Below are 23,196 nucleotides of genomic sequence, written 5' to 3'. Positions count from 1 at the left end.
GCTAGTGAAAGAAGACACTAAGGTCACAAAAAGAAACATGGATATTCACAACTATGAAACAAGACATAGAAAAGATCTTCATCTGGTTAACAGAAGAGTAACTTTAACAGCAAAAAGCCCGTATGTCAAAGGAGCTGTTTTTAATAACTTGTTAGCAAATGAAGTTAAGATATTGACAGGGGATACTTTTAAAAAACGAGTCAAGCAGTGGCTTATCCAAAAATGCTCTTATCACTTAAATTTATCATAAATTAAACTGCAATAAGAAATAATGTAGACTAAAAAATTGTAATTGTAAAGACTTTATACTTAGTTGAAAACACACATTCATGTAAAATTGTGTGTTATGAGCAATAATTGAATTGAATTGAATTGGTGGTCTGATGTCACGACCACCGAATACCCATGGGGTGAGTGTTGTGAAAGAGGAGGAAGGAGGGTCGCTGCTGATGTGGATGAAGCTAAGCTAAGACAAGTATATCAAGAATGCTTACTATGAATGATTAAGGTTACATTACCTTTCTTTCCTGGATAAGCATGGCGTTTTAATCGATCATACAGATCATCTTTATTGCCATATATGCTGGCATTTGATCGTGCCAGACTGTTCATCTTTCCTCCATTATGAAGACTTTCTGTAGGGAAAAAATGGCATTTTTCAAATATCTGTCAAAACTCAAGAGTAATCTACTTACATTACTGTTATTTCTTACAAGTAACAATTGAGGACAATAATATTTTTCCTAATGTGATAACTTAATATGTTTTAACTCATTCATTTTTCTAATTAATTAAGACAATGTTCTCATGATGTTTCAGATCAAAAGAGGATGGGAGCATGAAGACACACTGTAGTGTGTAGTGATCTGCTGTCTGAAGACTGGTCTGATGCAGCTATCCACACCAGTCTACCATGTGTAAGTATCATCAGTTCTACATAGCTACTGGAACTAACCCCTACTTTCACCAGCTTAAAGAACTCAAGCCTTGGTCATTGTCTACAATTTTTACCCTTTCATGCTTTCTTTCATAACCAAGTTAACCATTCTTTAATTCCTCAGGATATGTCCTATCAACATATCCCTTCTTTTAGTTGTGCCATAAAGATCTTTTCTCCCCACCTCAACTCGGCAGCTCTTCATTAGTTGCCCATTAAACTGCACTAAATACATTAAAAAATTATCTTGAACAACTAGTTTTATGTGGCAATATCTTACACATCCTGAAAAGTACAGCACTAACAACTACAGTGCAATTATTGGAGTTTTTGAAAACCAGTAACCATAAGAGCTTTGTCATCACACACAACATTATTGGATTTGATACAAGGGTTTGTAACAGAGAAAGTTTCTGTTCATAAATTTTGTCAACAGCACAAGTAATCAAAAGTCAGTATTGATGAAGAAAACGTACATCATTAGTGTATATTCAAAAGTAGTATCTGACAGCTGTGAGACTGTTTGCCTATGCAGCAGACAAAATTAATCAAGAATGCTACAGCTCCATTGTGCTTTACTACCAATATTAAAAATCTATAGAGGCAGCATGAAGATATAAATTGAAAGTAATAGGATAAGTAGAATTGGAAATGAAATGAGGAGAACTTTGCAAGAAGGCTTTGATGCATTCGAGGACAAATTCCATTTATATGATGTACATTTTAAAGTGAATTAAGACAGTCAAAGCACATATTTCGTTGCTTCATGACCAGGCACATGATAATAAAATTTGAAGTAAATATTCTGAATTCTGTTTTTCAGGAGTGTCTGATGGATACATAAATAGAAAGATTCGATCAAAAGCTGAAATTTTGAACTAGTTTCCTGTCACCTAATCAGTGTTTTTCGTATTTTGATTATTATTATTATTATTATTATTATAACTATAATCATTTACAGAAAATTCTGTGGTACAATGCAGCTGGAATTCACATAGTACTTCCTGTATATAAAAGACCCACAGTACCCTGAATATAAATAAATAAATTTAGAGCAACATTCTTGTGTCTTACTCATTTCCCTCAAATTCACCAGCACTGCAACTGTCTTTACCTGCAACTCCAATTCTACTTTTCATTTAAAATGAGCTGACCCTTGCTACATTGCTCAGAAAGACACTGTAAATTAACAGTCTAAATTCTCTGTTTTCTGTGTGGCTTTGGGGAATTTATCAATTTACGGTGAGTGATAGACTGTTCTCTTATAGCTTATAACCCACTGTGGACTTTTCAACATCATTACCACACTACTGGAACATAATTACCACAGTTTAGCTTTCCAGGTCACAGTTGTTTTAGAACTGCACTACTGAACAGCTAATTTGTAACTATAGTCCTCTAAATGAAGATTCATATTTTGATATTAGACTAATAATTTATGGAAAATTATAACCTCAAGGGTATCTGAGTAATAGGTGATTACAATCATGTATCCTGTTGCTGATGAGAGCTCATGGACATACCATTTATTAGTTTTACACCATTACCACACTTTCAATATTAGTGTTTTATTAACTACATACACTGCTGGCATTTGAAATCACTTAATGTTTTCAACAAAAGCACTATGCAGCTTAACTTTCTGCAAATTCTTTAAATATTTCTAATTAGTAACAGAATTAAAGAAGTAGTTATCTAAAACACTATACCTTTCATGTATGTTTCATTGTAAAAATTTGGCATTTCCCAACCATCTTCTTCATCATCATAGTAATGAGCATATGTTGAATGATGAGAAGGTGCAATCGATTCTGCGTATGGTGTTGGTGCACCATAGTAGAAATTGACCTGTGATCCATTTTGGTCTGCTGCAGCTGGCAGTATTTTCTTTGGTTCTTTCTTATGTGCTGACCTGAAATTACATGACAAAATTATGGCAGTCACTTTTTATGGTATTTACTACAAAAAGATATATTTATTAAAGGTGCTGTAATAATATGTAGATAACCAAAACTGGTGTTCACAAACTGCTGGCAGTCAACAGTTTATGTGACAATCCAATAAAGACAATATAAAATGCTGAATTATGCACCAATCGTTTAGTTCATAATGACTAGAACGCATGCTTCCTGAGTAGTAACACTCCTATTGTTTTCTCCACAATGTCCCACAAATTACCAGTGACCATGCATTTCAAGAAGTGGATGACATAAGCTTTCCAAGAATGAACAACTCAAAACTGATGTTGGTTTTATCACCAGACAATCAGGTGTAGTATGGCATATAACAATAAACTTACCTTACACATATCATCCATACCAGAAGCACGATTAGTATAACAAATATTACAGCACCAGCAATGCCTCCAGCTATGTAGGCAAATTCTGATTTTTCTCTGCAGTGTTTACCAGTAAAACTTCCACTACAATGGCATGAAGGTTGGCCTCTATTATCCTTCACACAGACACCATCATTGTCACAGTACCCCACACAAACATCTGTGGATAGAATAGAAGTTGTAAACAGAATTTTCTTACAATAAATGATTCACTATAATTTGAGATACAAATAACAAATTAAGATTTTGTCATTTTACTGTTGTTTTGTTGAGAATGAAGAAAAATTCTTAAATTTTTCTGTGGCAGACATGTAATGATCTGCCATGTAATCCCACCTAGGTCACAAATTTAGACTGCCAGATAATAAAACCCCCACCTTGCAAGCAAAATTGGAAGGCAAATGATGTATACCAGTAATATGCACCATTCATGCACAAGAAAAACAACCTTCATTACCTGTGCAAATTTTTCCAGTGCCATTGTAACCTTGTTTACATTCGCATTCAAAATTTCCAGTTTCAGAGTCGAGCATGCATCTGGCATTTGGATCACAGTGCATTTCTGGTGCTCCCATGTCACATGGGTTGGTACATTCAGCTTTGCTTGTCTGTTTTGAGAAGAAATTGAAAATCATTTTAGTATGGCTTGTAACAATAATGTGTAGTGACATTTCTTGAAAGAAAAATTTACTCTAGATAGATATAAATTTAAATAAGAAGCAAACATATACGTATCAGAGTGATACAACTGCTACGTACAAGATGTTTTAATTCTCTGGCTAAAAATAATTTCAAATATAAAATCAAAATTTTTTCTGCAAAACAGTTATGCGATATGAAACCTCAAGTTCTTTTAAAAGAAATTATATATTATTTAAAAATGCAAACCAAATACATCTACATCTACATCTATACTCCGCGAGCCACCTTACGGTGTGTGGCGGAGGGTACTTATTGTACCACTATCTGATCCCCCCTTCCCTGTTCCATTCACGAATTGTGCGTGGGAAGAACGACTGCTTGTAAGTCTCCGTATTTGCTCTAATTTCTCGGATCTTTTCGTTGTGATCATTACGCGAGATATATGTGGGCGGTAGTAATATGTTGCCCATCTCTTCCCGGAATGTGCTCTCTCGTAATTTCGATAATAAACCTCTCCGTATTGCGTAACGCCTTTCTTGAAGTGTCCGCCACTGGAGCTTGTTCAGCATCTCCGTAACGCTCTCGCGCTGACTAAATGTCCCCATGACGAATCGCGCTGCTTTTCGCTGGATCATGTCTATCTCTTCTATTAATCCAACCTGGTAAGGGTCCCATACTGATGAGCAATACTCAAGAATCGGACGAACAAGCGTTTTGTAAGCTACTTCTTTCGTCGATGAGTCACATTTTCTTAGAATTCTTCCTATGAATCTCAACCTGGCGCCTGCTTTTCCCACTATTTGTTTTATGTGATCATTCCACTTCAGATCGCTCTGGATAGTAACTCCTAAGTATTTTACGGTCGTTACCGCTTCCAATGATTTACCACCTATGGCATAATCGTACTGGAATGGATTTCTGCCCCTATGTATGCGCATTATATTACATTTATCTACGTTTAGGGAAAGCTGCCAGCTGTCGCACCATGCATTAATCCTCTGCAGGTCTTCCTGGAGTACGTACGAGTCTTCTGATGTTGCTACTTTCTTGTAGACAACCGTGTCATCTGCAAATAGCCTCACGGAGCTACCGATGTTGTCAACTAAGTCATTTATGTATATTGTAAACAATAAAGGTCCTATCACGCTTCCTTGCGGTACTCCCGAAATTACCTCTACATCTGCAGATTTTGAACCGTTAAGAATGACATGTTGTGTTCTTTCTTCTAGGAAATCCTGAATCCAATCACAAACCTGGTCCGATATTCCGTAAGCTCGTATTTTTTTCACTAAACGTAAGTGCGGAACCGTATCAAATGCCTTCCTGAAGTCCAGGAATACGGCATCAATCTGCTCGCCAGTGTCTACGGCACTGTGAATTTCTTGGGCAAATAGGGCGAGCTGAGTTTCACATGATCTCTGTTTGCAGAATCCATGTTGGTTATGATGAAGGAGATTTGTATTATCTAAGAACGTCATAATACGAGAACACAAAACATGTTCCATTATTCTACAACAGATTGACGTAAGCGAAATAGGCCTATAATTATTCGCATCTGATTTATGACCCTTCTTGAAAATGGGAACGACCTGCGCTTTCTTCCAGTCGCTAGGTACTTTACGTTCTTCCAGCGATCTACGATAAATTGCTGATAGAAAGGGGGCAAGTTCTTTAGCATAATCACTGTAGAATCTTAAGGGTATCTCGTCTGGTCCGGATGCTTTTCCGCTACTAAGTGATAGCAGTTGTTTTTCAATTCCGATATCGTTTATTTCAATATTTTCCATTTTGGCGTCCATGCGACGGCTGAAGTCAGGGACCGTGTTACGATTTTCCGCAGTGAAACAGTTTCGGAACACTGAATTCAGTATTTCTACCTTTCTTCGGTCGTCCTCTGTTTCGGTGCCATCGTGGTCAACGAGTGACTGAATAGGGGATTTAGATCCGCTTACCGATTTTACATATGACCAAAACTTTTTAGGGTTCTTGTTTAGATTGTTTGCCAATGTTTTATGTTCGAATTCGTTGAATGCTTCTCTCATTGCCCTCTTTACGCTCTTTTTCGCTTCGTTCAGCTTTTCCTTATCAGCTATGATTCGACTACTCTTAAACCTATGATGAAGCTTTCTTTGTTTCCGTAGTACCTTTCGTACATGATTGTTATACCACGGTGGATCTTTCCCCTCGCTTTGGACCTTAGTCGGTACGAACTTATCTAAGGCGTACTGGACGATGTTTCTGAATTTTTTCCATTTTTGTTCCACATCCTCTTCCTCAGAAATGAACGTTTGATGGTGGTCACTCAGATATTCTGTGATTTGTGCCCTATCAATCTTGTTAAGCAAATATATTTTCCTTCCTTTCTTGGCATTTCTTATTACACTTGTAGTCATTGATGCAACCACTGACTTATGATCACTGATACCCTCTTCTACATTCACGGTGTCGAAAAGTTCCGGTCTATTTGTTGCTATGAGGTCTAAAACGTTAGCTTCACGAGTTGGTTCTCTAACTATCTGCTCGAAGTAATTCTCGGACAAGGCAGTCAGGATAATGTCACAAGAGTCTCTGTCCCTGGCTCCAGTTCTGATTGTGTGACTATCCCATTCTATACCTGGTAGATTGAAGTCTCCCCCTATTACAATAGTATGATCACGAAACTTCTTCACGACGTTCTGCAGGTTCTCTCTGAGGCGCTCAACTACTACGGTTGCTGATGCAGGTGGTCTATAGAAGCATCCGACTATCATATCTGACCCACCTTTGATACTTAGCTTAACCCAGATTATTTCACATTCGCATTCGCTAATAACTTCACTGGATATTATTGAATTCTTTACTGCTATAAATACTCCTCCACCATTGGCGTTTATCCTATCCTTGCGGTATATATTCCATTCTGTGTCTAGGATTTCGTTACTGTTCACTTCCGGTTTTAACCAACTTTCCGTTCCTAATACTATATGCGCACTATTTCCTTCAATAAGAGATACTAATTCAGGAACCTTGCCTGGATACTCCTGCAGTTTACCAATATTACGTTAACTTTTCCTGTTTTTGGTCTCTGAGGACGGACGTTCTTTATCAACGATGATAATGTCCTCTCTGGTAAGCCGTCAGGTATTTTATCGTTTCGCCCAAGGGGGGGTCCCTCTAACCTAAAAAACCCCCGTGTGCACGCCACACGTACTCTGCTACCCTAGTAGCTGCTTCCGGTGTGTAGTGCACGCCTGACCTGTCTAGGGGCGCCCTACAGTTCTCCACCCAATAACGGAGGTCGATGAATTTGCAACCATTATAGTCGCAGAGTCGTCTGAGCCTCTGGTTTAGACCCTCCACACGGCTCCAAACCAGAGGACCGCGATCGACTCTGGGCACTATGCTGCAGATATTAAGCTCAGCTTGCACTCCGCGTGTGATGCTGGTTGTCTTCACCAAATCAGCCAGCCGCCGGAAGGAACCAAGGATCGCCTCAGAACCCAAGCGGCAGGCGTCATTCGTTCCGACATGTGCTACTATCTGCAGCCGGTCACACCCAGTGCGTTCAATAGCTGCCGGAAGGGCCTCCTCCACATTACGGACGAGACCCCCCGGCAAGCACACCGAGTGCACACTGGCATTCTTCCCCGACCTACCCGCTATTTTCCTGAGGGGCTCCATAACCCGCCTAACGTTGGAGCTCCCTATAACTAATAGGCCCGCCCTCTGTGACTGTCGGGACCTTGCCGGAGAATCGGCCACTGGCCCAACAGGCGAGGCATCCTGTGGTGGCTCGGAAACGATGTCATCACCACTAGGAAGCACCCCGTACCTGTTGGAAAGGGGTAAGGCAGCTGCCACGCGGCCAGATCCCACCTTCGCCTTTCGGCCAGGCACGCGCGAGCCCACCACTGTCCGCCATTCACCCTGGAGTGACGGCTGACCGGTAAGATGCTCACTGCCGGAAGACGCAGCGACATCAGGGGTTCCATGCGATTCCAAGGCCACCGAAGTAGGCATAGGTCTCACCACAGTTGCCCCAACGCCACTACGAGCCGACGCCTGCGCCTCGAGCTCGATGAGCCTAACAGACAAAGCCTCCACCTGCCCCCGAAGAGTGGCCAATTCTCCTTGCGTCCGCTCACAACAACCACAGTCCCTACACATGACTATGTTTACCCTACCCTATACGGTGACAAATTCCCAAGATAATCTTCTGATGAGCTACTCTGATAATCAAGAAACACTCACTGAAATACGAGACGCGAAAACTACGCTAGGTTTTCCCAGAAAAACTATTTAAAAGCTAAGCGCAGCAAATAAGTACAAAAACGCTTTATACAAACAGTAATACGTAATTGAATTGCCAGTTTTCAAAATTAGAAAATGTGAATTACTGTAATTCAAATACTGTCAAGTTTATTGGAATGCAGTCTGTTTTTGTGTGGTTCCATAGTTGACTGACAGAACTGATGACTGGAAATATTTCCTACATGAAGTCTTGCAGTGAATGAAACAAATTACTGTCACATGCTGCATTGTCTATCATATGAACTATCAGATTCAGTAGCATGTCCTTATTCCTTATTGAACACCTTTTCTGAAAGTAATAGCTGCATTACTTTCAGTTGAAATGTGGAGTGCACTAACAACTTACTGCAGCTGTTCCTTTGGTACTCGTATCTGGAGGGCACTGTATGCAGAAAGTCTTCTGTGCTTCTGGCTGATATGTGCCCTTACTGCAAGGCACGCAACTGTTGAGAGTGGTGTTAAGGTGAGTTCCAGGTGGACACACAGGCAGTGAGCATTCCTCTACTGTTGCTGCTCCTGGTTGTGGAGTGGTGCGCCCTAGGGGACATGCTGCACACGCTGCCTGCACACCTTGCGTGCGGTACGTGCCTCGTGGGCAAGCCTCGCATTTGCCCTCGACACCTAGCTGCATGCCAGAGCCACATTCATCTCGACATTCCTGCAAAAATTTGAATTGTTTATAACATTTCATGAAGATTTTCACGTTTAATCAATCTAATTAAAAGTGTAAGAATTACACTGAGCATCTTTATCCAGTAATTTAAACAAACATGTTGAAAGAAGCAAAATTTTGATTTCTGAAATTGACATAATTCATTATAAGTGAAAGTGAAGCAACAGTACATATACAATTAAGGTACCATAGTGCATGATTTCATGAAGTGGAAGATTTGGACCTCTCATAAATCAACATTTTAGGATATGCATCAAATATAGTTGTACAAAACTTTAAGATTCAGTTTTTGTAGGAGTGTACTGTTTTACTGACTAAAAACTATAATTATTATGTGGATCACTTTTCAGTGATTTCATGTGTGGAAAAAGTAACAGGATGTATAGTTTTTGATTTTCACAGAATACTAGTTTCATGCAACTGCGTTACAGATTTGCCTAACCTCTTTATACAAATGTGGTAATTAGAGAATATAGATTGTCATCTTCCATAATTTTATTATTTGTTCCATTTATGTTTTGTAGTACCCAGCTATACATAAGAATACCCGCATTTTATGTAAAGTATATCTGATGGAAAATGAAATGAAATGATCATATGCCATTACTGGCCATGAGATACAATGTTGATTGGCTGCCTGGTACAAGCCTTTCTATTTGACGCCATTTAAGCAACTTCCACATTGATGAAGATGACATGAAGTGATTTGTACAACACAAACATCCAGTCCCTGAGTGAAGAAAATCTCCGACTGAACCGTGATCTAGACGCAGCAGTGCTAACCACTAGATCTTGTGCTGCAGATAGTATATCTGATGAGTTTTATATTCACACTTCATATCTTAGTTAATAACCCTGAATCTAGATCTCTGGACTGCATGACCCAGAATTATTTAAGACACTCACTTTCAGCTTTCCAAAGTCTTCAAAGTTCATAATTACCCCAGTAATTTCATATTTATAGAAATTTTCATGTCACCTCAACTGCTCATTGCAAAAAGAGGAAAAAACATAGAATGACAAGGGTTCTACCCATGTGAACAACATCTCTGAGATAAACTTGGGACTACTGACTTTGTGCTCTCCATGATATCAGCATATTCCCCAATACTCAATATTTCGTAGTAGTTTGATTGTCCATTGTGCATAATCAGTTTTGAAAAGTGAAAGTGTAAGCCACTTGTAACTGGTTTGCAGTATCTAACAGCGATACGTTCTGTGCAAAACCAGATGATGACATGCAGTACACAATTTGCTGAGACAGACAATGAATTCCATCATTAATTAAAATGAAAGGTGTATTGTACTGAAGACTATCAACGAAATACAAGTTTACTGCAGTGGAGCCAGTCATACATTCTTCACATGTACCACAACTGAATCGCTCAAAATGAGATCAAGTGACTCCATATTAACTCTCGCACTACAGTGGACACTATGATGATACTACACTGCCTGATATGTGCACTAACTAAAATGTCATCAGCACTGCAAATTCTGTGTTCATGACAATGTCAGAGTTAATTTGTCTCATATTCATGTACAGTGTTCACTGAAGCCAACATTTTTTGCTTCCATTATGAAGATTGTTCCTAATGCTTATATAATTCATCAATTAATTGTGTGTCATATTTCTCTCTATTGTATGGTACAGCATTAAAGAAGTGAAACAAAAGCAGAAAAGACTGATTTCTGAGAAAATTGCACCATTCCACAGATAGCACAATTACTGTAATTTTTTCTGCAAGACATCATGTCTATTTGAAACACTAAGCTTGCTGAGAATATCCACTGGCTTCATTGGTAACATTTGAGTATTTACAGAATGTACTGATTTTCAGTTGGTTTGCAGCTTCTATATTCAACAACTTTGAAGATTGAAACAATGGACACACACATATGTACCCAACAGAGAGCTGGCAAACGTAACAAATTACATTATATGAGGCTCAATTTGTACAATAAAACCATGTCTTTCAAGCATTTTGCATAAATTTATTCAGCCTGCTCCCCAACTGAATCATTCACTATTAACTATTTTGGAGGCTCTGTCTGCTTAGGTCACAAAGAACAGCATGCAAGAACCTCTTATTTTAATATTAACCCTTCAAGTCAGTAGTTTCAGTGCTTGTACATAGCTTACTGACAGTTGTTTTCATGGCTGCCAGGAACAGCAATGCATCATTTTATTTAAATTATTCTAGTCCAAGAATTATTTGTTGATAGTTAACATTTTTTTTGGAATTGTCAGTATTCCAAGCTGATGCTGTTTTAGTTAGGTGCTGATGCTGTTTTAGTTAGGTGCATAAAGGGAAGAAGCATGTAATTTATTGATTAATTTAAGTTGTGAAATGTGTCAAACAATTATCTGAAAACCTGTATTTGTACTTGTCTCCCATAGGAAAGTTATGTCATTTGACATTTTAATGTAATTATTCCAAAAGAGTGTTTTGTATCCATTTTATAGTCATAGCCTTTTGTTATATTTTCATACCTCATGAGAAACAGCTTCAGCAGTACGAGTAGTTTTTCCTAAGCCACAGAGGAGACAACTGAAGCTTCCTTCATTCGGCTGGTAGAAACCATGGCCACAGCTGCGACATAGCCCTGCTTCATCATCAAAGTACTTTCCTGCAGGACATCGCTCTGCAAAGGACAACAAACATTTTAAATTCCACATGCTAAAAATCTCACTGTATGTCCAGAAATTCTGAATTTAATAATTTTTGCCTGAAACAAATACATAATTGTTGCTCATTTTGGTAAATTCTTTGTTACAATTTTCTAATATTTTTTCTTGATTAGTTACTGTTTTATAACACTACTGAGAAGGGAAAAAAATCATAACTCAGTGTTTAGTTTGCACATTTACAGCTTCAGTTGATCAGGGATCCCCCAATAGTAATGATATCCCATACCACCATTAAAATTAAGTTGTAAATTGATTGCCTTTAAATTTAAGAACATCCTTACTCACACAATTTACAGACAAGGTTTTGGGCTGGTCGCAGTTCTGATCTAACATTTCTTATTAAATAAGAATAATGGCTTATGTATGTGTAATAATTTGCTCCCTACTAAACAGATATAGGCGTGTGACTGGAAATCATTTCAACATTTGGATTTCACATATGGTGCCATTTAATTGTTGATTACTGCTGGAAATCTATTCATCTCTGGTTTTATTCTTGTAGTTTCAGACAGTGTGAAATAATCAATGATTATGCTGGCTGTTTCAACACATCCTCTCATCAACCTCAATGTGTATGGGCTCAATTGTATTTGGTCCCTTTTTGTAGTTAACTCTCCTGATATTCTTGTATTTTCTACTAGCTTTAACTTGGCCATGAATTCCTTCATAGCTATCCTCTCTGTCTTGCCTTGTTCCCTCTTCAGTCATATTAGTGAACTGGCATGAATCAACATAAGGGTGGCTAGCCATGTTGTTTGTTCTATCTGTGACTGCTTTGAGAACGCACAATGACTCTCCCACTCTTCTAAGAACTTTTTCATTTGAAAACATCTATCCAACACTAGGATTTCAAAGCGATGTTGATTGGTGGGTGGTGGCCAGTATGAAATGAAAGACAGCACTAGGGCAAGTATACAGAAATACTGAGAAGGTTGTACACAAATCGAAGGAGCTTACACAGGAATCAGAATACAAAACATTGGAATAGGAACTTACGGTATTATAAGTAATCCTAAGGCAGTCGGGAACAACAAAAATAACGTATTGTTTCTGTGTATGTATGGTGGTCTAGGGGTCTTTGACTAGTAATAAAAACATTCTGAGTCCTGGGTTTGAACCTAGCCACTGATTAAATTTTGTAAAAAACCATCAGCAATGGCAGCTGAGAATTTTTGGCATAAGAAGTCACCCTCATTCTGACAATGGTCTTGTCAAAGAGGGCTGAGGAGTGGATGAGATTAAGAGCACTCTCTTACCCTTGCATGGGAAACTGCCTCTAGAAGGATAAACAGCAGAAGGAGGAAGAAGGCAATGGAAACCACTGCATTAAAGAAGTATAATGTGTATCCACAGGACGTGTGGCTTGTAACTGAAAAGAGTCATTATTCACTCCACTGGAAAAACCTTCCAGACTGGTCCATGCTTGGAAAAGACCCAAAGACAATGGAAGATTCCACCACAGTTACATCATAGTCCACAGAGATTCCAAAATAAGATATTGGTTTGTAATATGATGTAATTGAATGGATAAAAGTATCTATTCACCAAGTGATGGCAGAACACACAAGTAAAAAAAGAGGTTTTATTTATGCAAGTTATCAGAGCCAGTGGTTTCATCTTCTGGTAGAAGGATTGGAGGGGAAGGAGAAGGACGGAGAGGCTTAGGTAAAGGGGTACAATTCAGAAAAGTCAGCCAGTACCCCAGGTCACAGGAGACTTACTGTACGGGATGAAAAAGAGAGTCTTTTCTTCTCATCCTGTCTGGTAAGTCTCCCCTGACCTGGGGTTCTGGGTAATTTTTCTGAACTGTACCCGTTTTCCTAAACCTCTCCAGTCCTTTTCCTTCACCCCTCTTCCTTCCCCTTCAACTCTTCTGCTGGAAGAAGGCGCCACTGGCTCCGAAAGCTTGCGTAAGTACAATCTCTTTCTTTATGTGTGTGTTCCTGCTGCCGCTTGGTGAGTAGATTTTTTTATCCATCCAGTTCCATTATATTGTCAAAAATTGATTATTTTCATTATTATATTGGTTTGTAAGGCATACCAGGGAGATATAGATTTGGATCACAATTAAGTAATGATAAAGAGTAAATTGAAGTTTAGGAGAACTGCATGGGAGAATGAGTGTGAAAGGAAGTGGGATACTGATGTACTGAGGAATGCTGAAACACGTTTGACGTTCACTAAGGAAGTGGATACTCCAGTAAGAAATACCACAGTAGGCAGTTCAATTGAAAATTGAAAATTGGGCGTCTCTAAGATGACTAATAAACATTGGTACAAGGAAGATAACTGTGAAGAACACTTGGATAACAGAAGAAACTGATGAAAGAAGGAAATATGAAAATGTACAGGGAAAGACAGGACTACAGAAATATAAATCCCATAGGGCTGAAATAAATAAAAGTGCAGGGAAGCCAAGGTGAAATATCCGCAGGAAAAATATGAATAAATTGAAAAAGAAATGATTGTCAGAAGGACTGATTCATCATACAGAACAGTCACCTTCAGTGAATTTGAAAAGCAAGAGTGGCAACATTAAGAGTGAAATGGGAATCCCACTGTTAAAGGCAAAGGAAAGATCACATAGGTGGAAAGAGTACATTGAAGGTGAAGGAATTGTCTGATCAAGCAACAGAAGAAGAAATTGGAGTTGGTATGAAAGAGATAGGGGATCCAGTACTAGGGCCAGAATTTAAATGAGATGTGATTACTTCAGATCAAAGTGGAGATATAAGGGATAGATAACATTGCATTAGAATTTCTAAAACCACTGCGAGAACTGGCAACTAAATAACTATTCAACTTGGTGTGTAGAATCTATGAGAAAGGGAATGTACTATCAGACTTTAATCCACACAATTATGAAGATAGCTGAGGTGATAAGTGTGAGAACTATCACACAATCACCTTAGCAGCTCATGGTGACAAGACTAATATACATAAGACTGGAAAAAAAATTGAGGATCTTTTAGATGATAAGTTTAGCTTTAGAAAAGGTACAGGCACCAGAGGGCACCTGAAATTGCACTTGATAATGGAAGAAAGACTGAAGACAAATCAAGATGTGTCCACAGGATGTCAGATGGTGCAAGGTGGTAGAAATTCTGAATAAAATAGGAGTAAGCTACAGGGAACTACAGTTAATATACAATACACACAATAACCAAGAGGGTAAAATAAGATTGGAAGACCAAGAACAAAGTGCTCTTATTAAAAAGGGTGTAAGACAGGGATGTAGTCTTTTCCCCCTACTGTTACAGTTAATACATAGAAGAAGCAAAGGCGGGAATGATGGAAAGGTTCAAGAGTGGAATTAAAATTCAGTGTGGCAGGATATCAATGATAAGATTTGTTGATGACCCTGATATCCTCAGTGAAGATGAAGAACAATTACATAATTTGTTGAATGGAATGAACAATCATGAGCACAGAATATGGATTGAGAATAAACTGAAGAAAGATGAAAATAATGAGAAGCAGCAGAAATGAGATTAGGGAGAAGTTTAACATCAAAAGTGGTGATCACGAAGTTAATGAATTCTGCAAGCTCAGAAGTAAAATAACCCATGACGGATGACGTGAGGAGCATATAAAAAGCAGACAAGCACAAGCAAGCAGGTCATCCCTGGCCAAAAGAAGTCTATCAGCTTCAAAAATAGGTCTTAATTTAAGGAAGGAATTTCTGAGAATGTACGTTTGGAGCACAGCATTCTATGGAAGTGAATCATGGACTGTGGGAGTACTGGAGCAGAAGAAATTAGAAGCATTTGAGATGTGATGCTGTAGAAGAATGTTGAAAATTAAATGGACTCATAAAATAAGGAATGAGATTCTCTGCTGGAGGGGTGAAGAAAAGAACATATTATGAAAACACAGACAAGAAGAAGGGACAGGATTATAGGAAATGTGTTAAGATATCAGGGAATAACTTCCATGTACCAGAGGGAACTATAGAGTGTAAAAACTGTGAGGAAGAAAGTGAATGAAATACATCCAACAAATAATGGAGAACACTGACTGCAAGAGCTACACTGAAATGTAGAGGTTCAACGCCCCTTGATTTTGTTATTTACTTATTTATTTATTTTTTAGTGGGGGTATATCAAAAGCCTTATGTACGTGATATCAGTTCTCAATCAAGAAACACTTGTTGTCAGGGTACTTGTGCGCCTGATGAGGTTCAGGTGACGACTGGTGACTTGGTAGAGAATGCCAGAATTTTCTACAAGGGTGTTATGCCTGAACTGAATTTGGTGGCCACCATTTCGAACACTATCTGTAATGTAAAACATTGTTGAGTGAACAGTACATTAACTTTGTTAAATTAAGGTGGATGTTGTAAAAGGCCACCCTCCCCTAGCATTACTTTTCTTCAACAGAAGTTATTGATACCAAAAATACTTTCTACCTTTTAAACAGCTTAATATTATCTCAGCTGTTTAACTAAATGAATTTAATATGATTTTGTACATGATGTATTATATTTCAGACTAAAAGGTATAAGATGAAATTACTTTATTTTCTTTGTTACAATGTACAGTTAAAATTACTCTTATTTTAGAAACATTTGAAATTACAAAATATCTGGCACACTTAAAATTTCTATTATTAACTGTGCAATCAAATGATATTTATTATGGTTACTTCTTGATTCAGTTATAAAATAATGGTATATATTAATAGAAAGTCATTTTTAAGAAAGTTTGTAAACTCTTTGGAGTATTGTTAATACTGCAGAATGAGTTAGTAGTGGGCATGCCTTGGATGTGATTGGTCATGTTTTTAATTTTGGCAATAACAATTTAATTTTTGATTTTGAAGTGCGATTTGTAAAGACAGTGAGATATAAAAAAAGGGATATAATACAAATTGCAGAAACACAAATTATGAAGCAGGCTTACTTTAGCATTATCATGCCATTTGGAACCTACAATGTCAAAAATTTCAATATTAAGAATCAACCACTAGACGTGGAGAACTGGAGCCAACGATGAGAAAAGAAGATAAGTAAAAAGTTTATTGTAAATCTTACTCCTCTCAAAGCTTATTAAAAGAATTTAATACAAAGTCAGTGAAAATCCACTAGTGATGTGAGGGAGAAGAAGATTACAATGCGCACTGATTGTCTTTGTTGTTCCTGTCATTCCAAAGCTCTCACTGGCTCAGGATTATTCCAAAATCATAAGTTCCTATTCTAAAGTTACTGTGTTTTGTCTCTTCTATCAGCTCTTTAAAGTTGTGCATAAACTTTTGAATCACCCTGTATATCCATGTAGCAACAGCAGGCAAGGAGATGAAGATTACTAACAATACTGATATTAGAGACAAAGTGATGTATCAGGTGGAGAGCAGAAACAAAGCAGTAGAATGGAATATAACGGATCTTGTAACTGTTGGCAACCTTATTTTATCAGTTACTTTGACTGACTTATCCTTCCCTACACATCATTGTGAACTGTGCACACTCACCTGTAGCTATTTTAACCTTACATCCCTACGAAAAAGTTAAGTATTTTATGTCTAAAATTTGTCCCTAGGCATTTCAGAGTCATATTCTATTTCACACTGATAAGGAAAGGCTCTTGCAATTACTGAAATATGGTTTATAGCTCTTGTTTTATGTTCCACATTTTAAATAAAGTACTTTGTACGGTCTATGTTATAGTCAATTGTTTTACTGTCCTCCAGTAAGCTTGCACAACTGACGTGTCCAGCATGCATTATAGAAAATATTGTATTACTCACTATACTTGAAAGAGGAGACAGATAGAAAGAGGGAGAGTAGAAAAAGCTAAAAACAAGAAGTAAATCTGTTTCCACCATGGACTGTGCTCAAGAACATGAATCGATGATAAAGAGTGTCAGTAGCCCAACTGCAAACAGAGTTCCATTTTTAGAGAAATATGGATATGTAATCTGTCAGTAGTCTCAGGAAAATACTTCACAATTTTGAGAGATGAGGAATAGGAAGTGGGTTATTTTGAATTGATGATGTAGAATTAATTATACCACTGATGATTACAGTGCAAGTCATCATCTGAACAATAGGAGGCTGTAACCATGTGACATTATTTCTGTACTATATTTTGGATTTGCTTTGCAATATAATTTGCTTCATAATTGTTTTAGGCACAAGCTTTGACCTACATGTTGCTACAAATATGTTCAGTTTATATATTCCACATTATCTTTATTAATTTAATTTGAACCTTATGTACTCACAATATTTTTTGTAATTAAATTATATCACCGGAGTAATTTTAACTTCTTTAGATATTACAACACTGTAAATGGAAGTGTAGTTTCAATACAAGTCATAAAAAAAATTATAAAATGACATAAATATTATACTACAGATTTTTAGAATGCTATTTACCTTTGCAATCAGAAGCACTGCGAGCACCTGGACCTACTGTGACACCTTGGCGACCAGCAATTGTTGGGCAAGGTGTGCATTGTAACTGTCCTGCTTCACTCTGGTATGAGCCGACAGGACAGGGCAAGCATGTACGAGTTTCCTTCACAAAGTATGTTCCAACAGCACAGGGTACTGGAACAGATTGCCACATTATTTTAATAGATATCAAGGAAAACATCACAAAATGTAATTGTTGCAAGCAAATAGATTTTTACTACATACTATAACAACGAAAATAATCAATTTTTGATCATATAATGTAAGTGGGTGCACAGAAAATTCTACTTACCAAGCGGCGGCAGGAGAACACATACATAAAAAAAAAGGTTTAACATCTACAAGCTTTTGGAACTGGTGGCTCCTTCTTCATGCAAAGGGTTGAAGGGGTAGGAAGAGGGGTGAAGGAAAAGGACTGGAGAGGTTTCAGAAAAGGGATACAGTTCGAAAAAGTCACCCAGAACCCCAGGTCAGCAAAGACTTACCAGATGGGATGAGAAGGGAAGACTCAGAAGACACTTTCCTTCTCATCCCATCTGGTAAGTCCATCCTGACCTGGGGTTCTGGGTGACTTTTCTGAACTGTACCCCTTTTCCTAAACTTCTAAAGTCCTTTTCCTGCACAGCTCTCCCTTCCCCTTCAACCCTTCTGTCCGAAGAAGGAACCACTGGGCCGAAAAGCTTGCATAAGTAAAATCTCTTTTTTTTATGTGTGTGTTCTACTGCCGCCATCCAATTACATTACTACAAACAATGATATTCTAGAAGAACAGTTATAGTATACAAAAGAATGTTAGTGCTAGAGACAATTTCTTTGCACATTCTCTCCAGATTTAGTACTCACAGCAAAATTTCTCATGAAAAAGAATTACATTATCGCTGTTAATAACCATTTGTTGATTGACTGGTAGTAATTTATTGACAGTACTTCTCTGGAATTTGTGGCTAATTTTCACAGCAACACACCACAGCACTACTGCTGGTTACTATCAATGATTATTTTATCTTATGCTCATTTATCACTCTCCAAGGAAAGTGCCCCCATAATGAATGGTAATAATTAAAGGCTTACTTAGCACGTTGCATTTCTGAAATAATTTCAGATTTTTACTTGATTAGGTCACATAATGTTCTGGATGAGCATTTGGAAATATTTTGTCAGAAACATCTAACAACAACAACATGGTGGAGTGTGCAAGTATTGAGCATTTCTGTAACTCCACTCCGTGGACTTTCTGAAGTTTTCACAGCGCTCCACGTCACTTTTGATTTTGCCTGCATGTATCTCGAGCATAAAACTACCTCTTTCCTTCCTACTGTGTCTCTTTATGGGCATCAGTTTTCTTACACCTCCAATGTAGTCAGCTGTTGCTTTTATTTCCTCAGCAGTCTACACAATTTTGTAGTTATCCGTCCAAATATATTTGATTTCTCATGTGTAATGTGAGGTAGAGAAAAAGCTGCCAGAATGTCTGGATATAATTTTTTTTTTTAGTTGATTACCCACAAATGCCTCTTCACTTGTGCCCACACACCCTGATCCCCACCCCCTCCCCACTTTTTCTATGTCTTTGAACCAGTCCAACCTCCTTTTATGAATGCCATGAAATGCTGGTGTGAAAAGTAGGATGTATGAATTCTCAGTTCATAAATGCAAGATTTCTTTTACTCATTCTGTTCAACTAAGTTTGAACTTAATATCATCAGGAATGTTACCAGTCAGACTAGTGAGCTAAGGACTATACATTTGGCACTAATGTCAGTTGCCCATGATTATACTTCCCTTTTAGTGGTTGTACAAGTATCTTACCCTGCAGTATCTTTTTATCAGATAGTAAGTCGTATGTGTATCAAACCTGATTAATAGTCCTTCAGATATTCCATAACAACACTTATTTTTACATATTACCCTTTTCCCAGTACCACGTCTCACATAGGGGCACTACTGTATGTAGATGTGCACTAAGTTTGGTTGGAATTACCTACATAATATCTACAGGGTGTTCTCAATATTTCCTGCCGCCACCCCTAAGGCTGCATCTACAAACTTCACAACACACCATAATTAAATGAAATCCAGCCCACCCAGAAGAAATTGGATCTCTGTCAGAAAGTGCATTGTCTCTATCAGCATCTGAAATATACAGCAGTTTCAGACAGTAAACAATTCACCACGAGTAGATTTTAATTTCATCAGCTATTAACAGTGACTTATTGCCATGTGCAGTCTTACATTATAACTAACACTGAAGCTTATGCTCATTAGACAAAAATAGCAACTGCAGCAACAAAAGTATATGCTGACACATGAAAACTAAATAGACACTCACCACAATCAGGGGCCATTACCACCTGTCCTGGTGGACAAGCATAGTCTGACTGCAGCTGCAGTGATGCTGGATCTGGAACTGTGTTTGGCAAAATGTCACGGACATCAAACTGGTCTTCCTCCAGTATGAGTTTCTCCAATAATCGCTGGACAGATGACCTCTCATTTGTGTTAGAGTTAATGACAGGGTCGCTGGAGATGAAACATATAAGGACATAAGTATTAACTTTAAAGTATTATTCCCTTCATATTACAAGTTTCACTTCTTTAAGGTTTTTTATTATTAAAGAAAAATAAAACACCGTTTGTTCCTCTGTTAAGTTTCACTTTGACAGAAGTAATGGAAATGTGTATTTACTCACACAATTTTGAAAAATTAGGTACCTTTATATCAACTCAATTTACAACATTTGCTACAAATGAAGAAACAGTAATTAAGGTGATCATAATAATGTCGGAGATCTCAACATTATTATTTATTGCTCCCTTTCATTAAATTATATACTCGGAATTCAGTAAGCTCTGACTGGTATTTTTTTTTTTTTTTGGTAACACTGCCCTTAAAAAAAGGTCTGCATTTGATTTGAGGATGATGTTAAAGCTATTTGAAACTGAATACACTAAAGCTCAGGACTATACGGGGCAAAATGATTTTTGTGTTACTGTGAATTTAGAACATTAATCTTTATTATAAAAAGGCAGCATTGTATGGCTTATTGCCATACTGAATCTCATCTAATGCTACTTGTCGCTAATAACACTTTACTTTTCCTACAGTATAACTGGATATTTCTCTTAATTGTATGTCCATAAAGCCAACATCTGGCAAGCTTAGTTTTTATCTGTCCTTTGTCTATCAAAGACGATCTTGCATTAATAAATTAATTTGAATGTTGAGTGTTTCTATTATTACTGTCATAGTTCTCATTTTGAGAGAACAAGATACTTTATTATTTCCTGACACTCAAAATTCTGTGCATGTGAAAGCAGCAGAGTGGCCATGTGTGCATGTGCTCTAAAAAAACAAAACTCCGCCCCAACAGGCCATGGAGCCCCCAAGGGTACTGACCAGCCACCGTGTCATAAGCCCACAGGCGTCACTGAATGTGGATATGGAGGGGCATGTGATCAGCATACCGCTTTCCTGGCTGTATGTCAGTTTTTCGAGACTGGAGCCGCTACTTCTTGATCAAGTAGCTCCTCAGTTTGCCTCACAAGGGCTGAGTGCACGCTGCTTGCCAACAGTGCTGGCAGGCTGGATGATCACCTATCCTAGTGCTAGCCCAGCCTGACAGCACTATGGTGATATGATGGGAAACGGTGTTACCACTGCGGCAAAGCCGTTGATGCATGTGTTCATAAGATGACATTTTAGAGTATGCTTTCATGGCAAAGTGATTTGAAATGAGCATTAAATTTCTATACATGAAGTTTCAGTATTAACCATTTACATCTTTAGATCACTTCTGTCTCACAGAATGCAACAATTACACTCTCTCCACAAAACATTACAACAAATAAACAGTACAACCAGAAAGGAACTTTTTAATGTTATAGTTGTAGGTCCTGAAAATACTTTCACTGCTATCACTTGTCATCCAAATACTAAAACTACCAAACACTTGATGAATGAGCCTCACTTCCACACACCCAGTGATCAACAGTTTCAATTTATTGACAAATTTTTGGAGCTTCTTTATTATTTTCTGTCCTAATTTTTTCTGTCATTCTTATGATCCATAAAGTGGAAAAGTAGTAGAAATGTGGAATAGAAAAAATAGATTTTCTCTTCATCTAGTATAACGTAAATAATTTAGGAGTAAAGGAGACTACTCACTGAACAGCAGAAGCATTGCGTCATTGACAGTCACACAAAATCTGTGGGTTCAGCCAGCACACTGTAGCTGCAAAGGTGTGCCCCCACCCCCAACTCATTAAAAGGTTTTTCGAAAGCTAGTGAGTTTCCTTATGTTTTGTGTGGCTGTCGATAAATTAGTGCTTCTACTATCTGGTGGGTGCTCTCCAATTATCTATTTTCTCTTCATCTTACAGGCGTAATTGTTATCATAAAGCTGTTGTGACTGACAGAATCTCTATAAACTTGCAATTAATATATTGGCATGCATCAAAGTTCATATTCTTGTTCATGTAAGGTACATAGAAGGTCAATATTTTGTATAGAAGAAATAAAATAAATTTACTTGAACTACAAGCATGCAATACTTGTGCTTACTTGATAGCTGGGAAGGATATCTCGATGTTGTAAGTGTCGCTGGCCTGGCGAGACTGCCTGCCCAGTCTGAGGGAAACAACATGCACTATAGATGTGTGATTCAATCATAGAGATAACAAAACACTTTAACTAAGTCAGCTACTGTGACTAAAGTACAGCATTCATAAACAAACATACCATGCTTTTCTACTTTAAATGAAGGAGGATGGTGTTCTAAAACTACTAAAGAAACATTTCCTTTGGCAGCTATTATGTGCAACTGAAACAATACTGTTCATGGGAAAAACAGACACAATCCAGTAAAACAACAACTGAATTACAAGCTACAGAAAGAGTCAACTTTATGAAGAATATAAAAAAACAGCAACAAAAGATTGTGATTTCATTTACAGATGCACCATGAAGTACGCCAGACTAAGAAATTACTGCAAGAAAAACAGGACAATAACTATACTCACGGCTCAACTGGAACCTCAGCACCCAGGACATATGAGCCACTGCCATCATTAACATCCCTTGCTGGTCGGGAACGGTGGTCGCATTTCACATCAATATTTAGGTCTTTGCACTCCCTTGTTCCTGAAAAAAATAATGTTGCTTTGAATATACCTGTCTTACCAAGTCTTACACAAATTATAGAAAGTAAAA

General features: G+C 37.8%; 1 protein-coding gene across 1 annotated transcript in view; it reads right to left on the bottom strand.

Moving 5' to 3' along the window:
• Nucleotides 1–23,196, bottom strand: part of LOC126155111 (sushi, von Willebrand factor type A, EGF and pentraxin domain-containing protein 1) — a 123,872-nt gene that overhangs the window by 9,382 nt on the left and 91,294 nt on the right. Inside the window, exons 51-60 of the mRNA XM_049916208.1 lie at nucleotides 23,007–23,127; nucleotides 22,549–22,614; nucleotides 20,317–20,507; nucleotides 17,949–18,122; nucleotides 11,375–11,526; nucleotides 8,554–8,865; nucleotides 3,733–3,883; nucleotides 3,237–3,435; nucleotides 2,647–2,849; nucleotides 519–635 (exon numbers count right to left, since the gene is read on the bottom strand). Of these exons, the coding sequence (XP_049772165.1) occupies nucleotides 519–635; nucleotides 2,647–2,849; nucleotides 3,237–3,435; nucleotides 3,733–3,883; nucleotides 8,554–8,865; nucleotides 11,375–11,526; nucleotides 17,949–18,122; nucleotides 20,317–20,507; nucleotides 22,549–22,614; nucleotides 23,007–23,127 (1,686 nt within the window). The remainder of the gene's footprint in view (nucleotides 1–518; nucleotides 636–2,646; nucleotides 2,850–3,236; nucleotides 3,436–3,732; nucleotides 3,884–8,553; nucleotides 8,866–11,374; nucleotides 11,527–17,948; nucleotides 18,123–20,316; nucleotides 20,508–22,548; nucleotides 22,615–23,006; nucleotides 23,128–23,196) is intronic.

Source organism: Schistocerca cancellata, chromosome 2 (assembly GCF_023864275.1).
Source record: "Schistocerca cancellata isolate TAMUIC-IGC-003103 chromosome 2, iqSchCanc2.1, whole genome shotgun sequence".
Taxonomy (NCBI): domain Eukaryota; kingdom Metazoa; phylum Arthropoda; class Insecta; order Orthoptera; family Acrididae; genus Schistocerca; species Schistocerca cancellata.
Note: the sequence above shows the minus strand (reverse complement) of the source record. Positions and strands in the feature narration are given on the sequence as shown.